The sequence below is a fragment of the Pundamilia nyererei genome, unplaced genomic scaffold (genome assembly GCF_000239375.1).
Source record: "Pundamilia nyererei isolate P.nyererei 1_Seehausen unplaced genomic scaffold, PunNye1.0 scaffold00009, whole genome shotgun sequence".
NCBI classification, from domain to species: domain Eukaryota; kingdom Metazoa; phylum Chordata; class Actinopteri; order Cichliformes; family Cichlidae; genus Pundamilia; species Pundamilia nyererei.
This window is the reverse complement of record NW_005187410.1, coordinates 6,797,907-6,808,427: the sequence shown is the minus strand read 5'-3', so window position 1 is coordinate 6,808,427 and position 10,521 is coordinate 6,797,907. Positions and strand designations below refer to the sequence as shown.

The 10,521-nt window shown below is 40.4% G+C and overlaps 1 protein-coding gene across 1 annotated transcript in view; it reads right to left on the bottom strand.

The window, feature by feature from the left end:
* Nucleotides 1–100: 100 nt before the first annotated feature.
* Nucleotides 101–10,521, bottom strand: part of morc3a (MORC family CW-type zinc finger 3a) — a 13,581-nt gene continuing 3,160 nt past the window's right edge. The window contains exons 6-19 of the mRNA XM_013908311.1: nucleotides 9,763–9,919; nucleotides 8,961–9,108; nucleotides 6,921–7,055; nucleotides 6,708–6,827; nucleotides 6,511–6,608; nucleotides 6,288–6,395; nucleotides 6,069–6,197; nucleotides 5,531–5,605; nucleotides 5,387–5,426; nucleotides 4,137–4,248; nucleotides 3,960–4,056; nucleotides 2,782–3,874; nucleotides 1,758–1,948; nucleotides 101–1,651 (exon numbers count right to left, since the gene is read on the bottom strand). Coding sequence (XP_013763765.1) covers nucleotides 1,501–1,651; nucleotides 1,758–1,948; nucleotides 2,782–3,874; nucleotides 3,960–4,056; nucleotides 4,137–4,248; nucleotides 5,387–5,426; nucleotides 5,531–5,605; nucleotides 6,069–6,197; nucleotides 6,288–6,395; nucleotides 6,511–6,608; nucleotides 6,708–6,827; nucleotides 6,921–7,055; nucleotides 8,961–9,108; nucleotides 9,763–9,919 — 2,654 coding nt within the window. The 3' untranslated portion in view covers nucleotides 101–1,500. The remainder of the gene's footprint in view (nucleotides 1,652–1,757; nucleotides 1,949–2,781; nucleotides 3,875–3,959; nucleotides 4,057–4,136; nucleotides 4,249–5,386; nucleotides 5,427–5,530; nucleotides 5,606–6,068; nucleotides 6,198–6,287; nucleotides 6,396–6,510; nucleotides 6,609–6,707; nucleotides 6,828–6,920; nucleotides 7,056–8,960; nucleotides 9,109–9,762; nucleotides 9,920–10,521) is intronic.

Here is a 10,521-nt window from a genome sequence, read left to right as displayed (position 1 = left end):
AAGGGCAGTAATGATATCAGATTTTCACATCATAATTATCATAGTAAAAATCACGATGACAATGTCAAAAACAGCAATTAGACCATTATTTAAAATTATTTATTAAAAAATAGGTAGAACAAACTTTTATTACTGTGGTTGTTATTGACAGAATATTTAATTTTTAAATATCAGAGTTAGCAGCAGTGCACTGCAACTGTGAAACATTTAAGTCAAGTTAACTTAAAGAAAATAAAACCGCTAACAGTTTTGCAATGAGGATTTTAGGTACATCCCCAGTCTTAAAGTTGAAAATCGAGGACATTTTAGAAAAACCCCCTATTGTTTTCAAGCCTGTGATATGCAGGTTAAAGTACAACATGTAAAACCGTGTGGTTGATGCTTTTCTTTTTTTTCTGTAAAATGTCATGGAAAATGGAAATGCGACTCCCACGCTGGTTATTTCATCACCTGAGAGTCGCTTCAAAAAATATTTTGAAATACAAAACAGATGTTTTTAAAACAAAATGATCCAGTTTAATTCATCAGTATATTCAGACCTGGAAGTTCATGCTGCGGCCACTGGTCAGACTGAGCTCTTTACCAAAGTGAAACTTGAATTATTGCCCAAAAGTGAAATGTAAAACCAGGGTGCCTAAGGTTAATGCCTTAATTGCCACCTACGCTGCCAAAACATTTGAGTTTGAAACAATCAACCAAAACTGAAGACCTTGCTCCTTGTGCCCCACATCACACACCTCATTATTATAATGAAACCGCTTGCAGCGATGACAAATGTCTGTTCTATTTAATATCAACGTGCCCAAGTTTGTGATGACAGACTTCTGTGGCAGACTTGTGTTGTGATTTTGAGAAGACTACCAAAGTCTTATAGAGCTTATGACATAAGGACCTGATGCCTTTGCAGGTTGTTTTGACAAACTCATTTTTATTTTGCTCCTACACAGCCACACACACACATATATACACCTGTATGGCTGTGCGCTTTCCTCTCCTCTCCAAACCTCCCACCCCTCTTTTGGGACCGGACAGTTACTTAAATAGGGAAGTCATGGTTACCGTAATGGACCTGAGCTGTGCCGGCCACCCCTCCCCTGCAGCTAAGCCACAAACCACACCTCGCCGCAGAGCAGTAATCAACAAATATAAATAGGCAATATAAAAATATATTTGGTAAGACATGATAATACAAAATGTGCAACCTATTATTTAAAACAAAAACAAGAGAAAAATCAAACACAAAAGTATTAATAGCTGGCAAGACTACTGACAAACTGCTACTTCCTTGATTTTCTTGAGAAACTTGGGAGCAATTAATATCTACAGCTGTTCGTTTCTGTTTCATAAAAACCCCAAAAAGCTAGTTAAAGTAACCTAAAAATAAAAATCCGTAAGCATCTGTAACATACCTTAAATTAAGTTAATATCCCACTCACGGGTCTCCTTATGAAACATTTACAGGTGGAGCGCTAGTTAAATCCAGGATGTGACGACTTTTGTTTAATCATTTGTTGTGTCAGAATTGTTATTAGTGAGAAACTGGTCTAGGATCTCATCAATTACATTACACTCGAAATTCACTTGTGCCAGGTCCAGCGCAGGCACGTGGGAGAGAAGAAGGCGCCCGACGTTCTGCCGAAGCTCTACCAAACTAAGGGGAAACAGAAAGGAGAAAAACAGTGAGGCTGCTTTCATAAATTGCTTTATCAAAGAGGGCTACATCAAAACCACGAGGAGTGATCTCCCAGCAGTCCAACCTTCTGGATGCATCTGAGTTTGAATGTGTGCCAGAAACAGCTGCCCCTCCTTCCTCCTCTGGATGTGTCTGAATTGAAGATTCACTGGTTGTTGGAAGACTTTGTGCTTTTTCCCTTTGGTCCTCTAAGCTTAACTGGAGCTCTTCGCACTGGGCTGCCAGGTTTGCCTTGTGCTCCTCCACAAGGTCCAGCTGGTGGTGCAGAGGGAGAGGGTAGGTACGAAGGTCAATATCAATCAAACGAAAGGAGAAATATATTTAAAAAGTCCATAACAGTGGGCAATTTGGGATATTTTTCCTTATATAGTTGGATTGACAAGTAGATGTAAGGTATACCTCATAGCATGTGCATTTATCAGAACACCAATTAAGGCACATGACAACATCGGCCAGCTGCTGCCAGATGTTAAATAAATAAATAGATAAATAAATATAAGGATTAACAAGAAGCACTCAGTAAGTGCAAACCTCCCCCAGGGCAGCTCTGAGGAGTATTTACTTTTACATACTGTTCCCTAAACAGTATGTTGCCAATACAGACATTAGCAGTAAGAATCATAGTTGTAACAGCTCTGTATACCATCATTTAGAATTAGAATTAGAATTCAACTTTATTGTCATTGCACATGCACAGGTACAGGGCAACGAAATGCAGTTTGCATCCATCCAGAAGTGCTTTAGTGATATAGATATATTACAATATATATTAGCAATAGTATAGATATGTAAGTATATTACAGAAATGGGTCTATTATGGTATGTTATAATGACCTTCAGATCAATCTATTTGACCTCTATACAGGTCAAATTTGACATGACCATTTCCAACTTTGTGTTTACAGACGGAGTGACATGCACGTTCCTACGTCAGCGCTACCAGAAACATAAGCTAGGCAGAGGCAAAAAGCTTGTTTAGTTCAGTGTGTTTAAGACTCAAATTATTTCAACTGAATGTGAGAAAAGCTTTTTGTCATCACTTTTACTATTTTCTTTAAACAAAGACAGCCCTACACAGTGGCACTGACCCGTGAGCGCAGCTCTTCTGTCTCCTTCGTTCTTTGATCCAGTTTCCGGACTAGAGCGTCAACTTGCAGCGCGATCTCATCATCATTTTCCACATTTTTGTCAGCACTCAGATTGGCCTTGGTATCAGATGCTGCTATTAAAGCTTCCTTCTCTTTAATCAGTTCACTGACTTTCTGTTTGGCCTTCTCGAACAGACTTTTGTAGTCCGTCTGCCCTCCTGTTTCTTCTGTCTGGCTGGCTTGGTGACAACACTCCTTCTTTACGCTGACCGGTGCCATCTCCTTCAGTTTTTTCTCCAGGTCTTTCACTTGTGAGGTAAGTTTCTGGACCTGTTCTTTTAAAGAGTCTCTCTCCTGAGCGGTCTCCTGCATGAGCTCAAGCAGCTGGTCTTGTTGTTGCTGTACCTCAGAGATATTGGGGTAGGTAAGTGGACTATATTCGTTGTCACCGATATTTGAACAGGAAGGTCTAGGACTTCCTTCCCTTTCTAGATCATGGTTCACACCATTCTGCAAGGTCTTCTGTCCCTGATGTTCACTCTGACTGTCTCCACTGCTCTCCTGCTTAAATTTTCTTTGCTGAACGTTGCAGTTATCCATATTTGAGGTCTGTTCTTTACCACCCTTATTAATATCATCTTGCTTTTGGTCCTCGCCTTCTTGCTTCACAATAGGTGCTTCTGTCTGGGTAGTGGCGCTTGACAGCTGTGGAAGAGGTGCTGGGGAGGAACTGGTTTCCACAGCTGCAGACCCTGCAGAGCTTGCTCCTGCAGCATTCGTGTCTGAGGGGACATCCACAGCAGCATCATCGCTACACTCCAACAGCATGCTGACATTATTGTCACTTTGCTCTTCCTCTTTCTTCACTTTATTTAAATCGTAGAGGTTCTGTTTTGGCTTGGGGGTGCTAGCAGTCTCCAAGATGACAATTTCATCGTCGGTATCATCAGTATTACTATCGACATTCACAGAAGGAGAGCTCAGTGGGGTCACATCTACTGATGGGGCTGTTTCCGAGGTGCTCCTGTGGAAGCCATTTATCCGAGATCTTTTTGGTGTGTTCTGTGGAGTAACAGGCATTTTCCTTTTTACTCTGCAGAGCACAAAAAACAGAGTTAACGCCCAATGTTACTGTCCCAAAACACATATTTAAGCTGCCAAACAACACAAAACCATACCTCAGGGTTGACAATGCGCCTGCTGACAATGCGCCTGCTGACAATGAGCATACACTAGTAATAACTGGAAAACCATCATTACGAGAAGGGCTGTAGGCTAAAGAGAAAGAATACAAATACATTTTAATTTCTCAAAGTGTTTTTCCCCACTCACACTCAAAGAGAAAAATTTCTAACCAGCTGGAGAAATGGTGGAAGACGTCAGCGGTGAGGATTCAGGCCTTGTAGCGCCCTCTTGTAATGAACAGCTCCTCAAAGTAGTGGGAGTGGAAGGGGATTGGTGGACAATCTGTCAATAAAAAAAAGACTGAACATTAATCATCATATTAGACTAAACTGAATCTAAATTTAGCACAAAAAGTAAAGAATCTTGTATTTGGCTGATTATTTTTTTGTTGTAACAATTTTTCTTGGCAATAAATCTTACACCGTTCCCTTAAATGGTACCATTTAAGCCCAAGTTGATCCCACAACTGTTCAGTCGGTTTGAGGTCAGGAATGGTTCGGTGCGAGACTGCGGAGATATGGGATTGCTACTGGTTTTATCTCGTCATCTCTGCACTGATGAGCCATTTTTTCCAGTGAGGGAGATGCCGCCTCATACTACCACACTGCCTCCACCTCCAAAAGTTCTTACCCAATCAGTGCTGCAATCAACATATCGTTCTCTGCATCTTCTCCACACTTTCACATGTTCAAGTTCCAGTGCACATGGGCACAAAAAGGCCTGATGGTGAACCACAGTCTTCTTGGCAGGCTTGTTGGCAGCCCAGTGAGACTGGAGATTGGCTATGTGCACTCTGCCTGGGTAGAAAGCTGTCGGCCATATCATCTTGCAAACCGTGACTTTAAATCTGTAGAAGCCTGTCTAGAGTTCCTGAGGAAAAGTGGAGTTCTTGTGGTGTTATCTTCTTGGGATGCCTACTTCGTGGCTTACCTGTGAAATCCCCCATTATATGGAAACCGGCCCTCAATTTGGAAGAGGTGCTAGGTTTAGTTTTTTGCAGAACACCAGCTTGAAGCTGCCCTATAACACTGGCCTAGATAATAATAATAATAACAACAATAATATGATACTACTACTACTACTAATAATAATTAGAGTTTGTGCTAAGTTTAGATTTGTTTAGTCTAATATGATGATTCTATCAATAGCACATTGCTGCTGGCCTCCAAAGTGATAAATGGGAAACACTGTTTGATGCAGCCGCCGTTCCAGGTCTCCCTGCCGCTCTCCGAGAGCCTCATTTTGCTTGGCAAGTTTAGACAGAGGCAACTGTTCTTCATGGGTTCAATACTCCACAAATGCGCACAGGATCACAAATAATTAAAATGACAAAATCCCTCAAAGTCATAGTGAGGCACTGCAGGTGCCCTTGCAGCAGAAAAAAAAGCAAAACGATTTACAGAAAATGACGCATCCTTACCATCAGTCTTTCCTTTTCCTGTTTCTTTTCCTCTCTCTCCCTGTAACAAATAAATCACACAGGTCACCTCTTTTATGATCAGTTAAGATTTTCGTTTAGATTTCTGTATAAATATTAATTTAAACTTCTGTCACTGTGACTCACTGCAGTTTGTAGGTCTTGCGATACGAAGGCTGATCATCATCAGAGTCTTCTTTTTCCTCGGCTACCTGGCAGCTCCTGTAAGTGCAATTGAGAACTGAAGTGAAAAGACTGGTAACCAGTGCTAGTCCCCCTCCCATAAGTAGATAAAGATTTTCTTTCCTGATTCATCTGTGTGTGTTTGTCCATTCAGAAAAACCAGTGTCACCATATAAGGAGGTAGTGACATAACCATGTAATAATTACCAGCAAATGTAGGTTCCTCAAACACTGGAATAAAATGGGGGTCGACTTTTTATTTGCCCTTTGCCATGGTATTTGCCGTGGCCATACTGGTATTAAAGCACCATTGATGAAGGCTTTATTTCTACTATTCACTTATATGTTTAACTCTGAGTAAACACACTCAGAGTTGATGGAAATAACTCTGATCAGGCCTTGTTGGAATCAAAACCGATGGTTAGTTTTGGTAATGGACTCAGAGATTGTTGAGCCTGCTTTCTGGAACAGAATCATGGTAAACTGCCAAAAATCCAATTACCTGAACTGAGGATCAGGGTTCATTTGGCAGAACCATTTCTCTGGCAGCTTGTTGATGTCAATGCCATCAGGAAGTTTACGCCACTGCAGACAGCTATCACACTGCGCCCAGTTTTGATCTGGTCGCTTCCTAAAGACAAACCGGCATGGTTAAACACATATGCAAACACAAATTTGAATGAATGAAAACCTGATGCCAGTCGCTGCGAAGTGTACTAACTTGATATCTTCTGGTAGTATGGTGCTATTTGGATTTTCTTTCGTCTTTCTGTAGCGTATCTCTTTCCAGTACTCCTCCAATTTAATCCCCAAATTATTCATGGTTTTCCTGTGCCAAGAAAGTTTGCATCAGACAGACATCAGACTGTGCCTCACCCACCCAAACCTCATTATGACCTCAATCGAGCCTTCGAGGTGATAAATGTAATCAGGAATGCTATTACCTGTACTTGTCATTCTCCATAAAACTCTGTTTGTTGTGAGTGGGATCCAAAAAGTTACATTCTATGACCCCAATGACTCCAACACCGTTGTTGTTGGCCTGTAGGAAGCAACATTTTAGCAAATGATAACATCTACATCATTCTACATGTTAAAACACGTGATTAAAGAAAAACTCACTTAAACAGCAGAAACTGACCTTAAGCTGACAGCCGACACGTTCGTAAGCTTTAATGAGCCGGTTCTTGTGATACATCATTATGCCACACTGGTCTTTGCTTTTGGTGTTATACCCAAAAGTAATAGGAATTCTTTGGGTCTAGCATACAATTTAAGGAAAACGCAAAAAAACAGCAGAATAAACATATCACCAAAATTATACAGTTGTAGAAAAGCTGTGTAAAAAGGATACCGGTACTAGGAAAGTAGGCTTATAGTGATCCTTTCTGATCCAGGCCAGGCTCTTGGCGATGAGCTGAGATTTCACCTTTTGACCCCGAACTATGATCTGCATTCGAGGCTTCAGGTACAGAATGCTGGAAAATGCCTACACCCACCCACAGATGTCATTTTACTTATACAATCAGAAGAATCGTGAAAAAGAAAACAGGGTGGAGCTCATAAATTGGGGGAAATCTCTAAAAACCATGATTAAGAGTGACTATTTTACAGACCTCCTTAATGCAATATCTGCCTGTAATTTTTCAGCTTATAAAGTGTTTTCCTTATATATGAGAGAGAGAGAGAGAGAGAGATCCATGCATTCATAGATTTTTTAAAAATCTTTTTATCTTTTATAATCACCTTTAAAGTGTTTGTGCCAATAACATCATGTACAGTAAAACAGGCATGGAGAACAGCACTGACTGGGAGAGGCTTTGAACAGATGACATACTCAGTTCAATTCAACATATAATACTTTAAGAATGCACAAGCATCTACCTATCATCTGTTATATAATTATGTAGAATTATAACGTATTGTTCATAAACAGGCAGCCTGACATTCATGAAACATTCTTATATTAAAACACTCAAATTTGTCTCAGTGCCCCACAGGCCTCAATGTGAGCTTGAAGCCAATTATAATTTTTAAGTTGTTTAATGTGTAGGTGCTCACAATAAACAGATTTTTAATGAAAGGCTACTTCGGTAGCATAAAAAAGTGGCTATTCTTTGTGCCCATGAGGATCAGTCACTCTTTTTAACATTATTTAGTAAAAGTTAGGTATCAGACTAACGCTTAAAGCTTTCACTTGAGTGAAGTAACTCACATTACTGCTACTGCTAAGTAATGTTAGCCAATTTTACAGCATATTTCATAAATCACTATGCCATAACTAACTACTGGGGCGATCGTGGCTCAGGAGTTGGCAGTTCGCCTTGTAATCGGAAGGTTGCTGGTTCGAGCCCCGGCTCTGACAGTCTTGTGTCCTTGGGCAAGACACTTCACCCGTTGCCTACTGGTGGTGGTCAGAGGGCCTGGTGGCACCAGTGTCCGGCAGCCTCGCCTCTGTCAGTGCGCCCCAGGGCGGCTGTGGCTACAATGTAGCTTGCCAGCACCAGTGTGTGAATGACTGAATGTAGTGTAAAGCGCTTTGGGGTCCATAGGAACTAAGTAAAGCGCAGTGCATTTCAGTCATTTCTTCAGCAAGGTTGATAGCTGGCAAAATAATAATAAAAGTTTCCAAAGTTAGCATATTTTATTTACACATACTCAAAAATGATTTACTAGGACTCACCTGTCATGTGACTCAGTGTCATTTTCCATCAAACACTTATTTTATCTCTTTATATGATAAGAAAACTATTCGGTCAGATAGTTATTTGTGGCGAATGAAATACAGTTTCAAGCACGTTTAAGCATCACATCTGAAATTCAAGCGCTTTTCAAACCTTGAAAAGACTATATTCAAGTATTTTCACCTGTACGAACCCTGCCTGAAGCATACCCCATCCTCTCTGAAACATGGTGGAGTTATGTCATGGGCATGTATGGCTGCCAGTGAAAACGAGCCACTACTGTTTACTGGTGAAGTGACTGCTGATAGAAGTACCAGGATGAACTGTGGAAGTATGCAAGGCTATACTCTCTGCTTCAAAAATATATTAATCTGAGCCTGGGGACTCAGATGGGGGACTGTATACAAATGGCTGCAATTCTTTAACAGTTAATGCAAAGCTTTTGTTTAATCCCACAAATCCCTCTGCTGTTTAATTTTACTGTGTAGGTGCTCAGAGGTAAACTTACAAAAGTTGTGTCACTGTCAAAAAAAAAAGCTGAACCTGTGGATCTAACCAGAAGTTGCCCACTGGACTGAACTGTGATTAGCATCTAAAGCTGTTGCACTCTCATTTTTGGATGCATAATTATGTTGAGGACAAAGAGGCTTTCTCTTTTAGCACCAAGTGCTAATGGTTTATTTCAGGGCATGCACATTTATGCTGCTTACCCGAAGCGAGTACATGCTCTCAGGGATGTGTGACGTGATCTTGTCTGGACGCTGATTAGTGTCATTCTCTGCACTGTAAACCTCAGATGGAATTCGGATGTCGTACCGATCCTTCTCAAAATCAAACTCTGTTGTTCCAGTAGATGTCCTGACAAAAAAACAAAACAAGACACAGTTTATGTTATTGGTTATTAGTGCAAAAGACAGTTAGAATATAAGTGCAGAGAGGGAGGACTTTGTCATGCAATATTTCTTAGAACTATGTTTACAAAAAGTTAGAACCCTCTGGAAAATGTGAAACAAATTGAAAGGAAGGATTGCAAAAGACTAAATACTGAGTTGGGAAGGCATTTACCTCGCTCTAAAAAGCAGTGTGAATAAGTGGTTAACAGTTTAGGTATAGAGAAAAACCAATTAACTGAGTCATTAGGGCGTGCATGTTTTGAACTACTATTGGTATGAAAATCAGAAGAATTTTCTTTTTGGAAATCATGGATGCATCATCCTTGAGGTAAATGTAATGGTATGGAGTGCATTTCAACAAATGGTGTGCAGTTGACATCCAGTTAATTTGCCCTCTTTGTCGTGCAAAGAAAGCTTCCAGATCTGTAAACTATCATCTTTTTATCAGGCAAACAAGACAGCTGGTGATTTGATTCTTGTAGGAATGATGATAATCTGTTCATTTGTTTTATCTTATTGATCCAGTAATGAGAGGCTTTAACTAGCAGGCTTTAATTGCAACAGCATAGCCTCTGAAATCACATATGACCCTTTATTCCTGTGTGGACCACAGACAGACCTGCGGAGGTTCCAGATGATGATCCGTGTGCCAGTTTTCGACGTGGATCCCGGCAAACTAATTGCATGAATCTCTGAGAGTAGCTCTCCTTGTGTGCTGAAAGGGGAATACTGCAGAATGGCCTGTAGACTGGATTTCTGGTCCTCTCTTACACAGAGTAAAGGAGAAGTTAAGGACGGAAAACAAAGGAAAAAGGGAAGTATGACTTATGACAAAAGATGACAAAAAAAAATACCCTTCTCAATGACATTTACAGCTACAAACCTAGCACATCTCACATGCTAGGTTTGTAGCTCAGTTCAGATTTTCTCCTACTCCATTCTTCAAATAAATCAAATCCTACTTGATAACATTTAGCCCGACTCCACTCATACAATCATGTGAAGAAGAAGGTTTGTTCATGATGAGGTGCTGCTAATCGAATGAATTTGATTAAATGATGATTGACATGTTTGAACACTTCTAAAAAAGCAGAAGATTTGGCCCGTCTGAAGATTTCAGGTAACTTCACACAGTATCAGAACTATACAGAAAACAATTACTTTGTGTTATTGCTGCTAAAGATGTTTCTGCAACACATTTCTCCCTCTGAAAACGCTACGTCCAGAACAGAATCAACCTTTTGGGATCTACTTACCTGGATGACTGAGCGTGCATCAAGACACGTGTTTCTACAAGCTACTGAATTATGCATAAAGTGCTGGTGCACGGTGCCATGCATCACAGTTCTGATTATTTCTCCTGAATTCTTTTCTATCA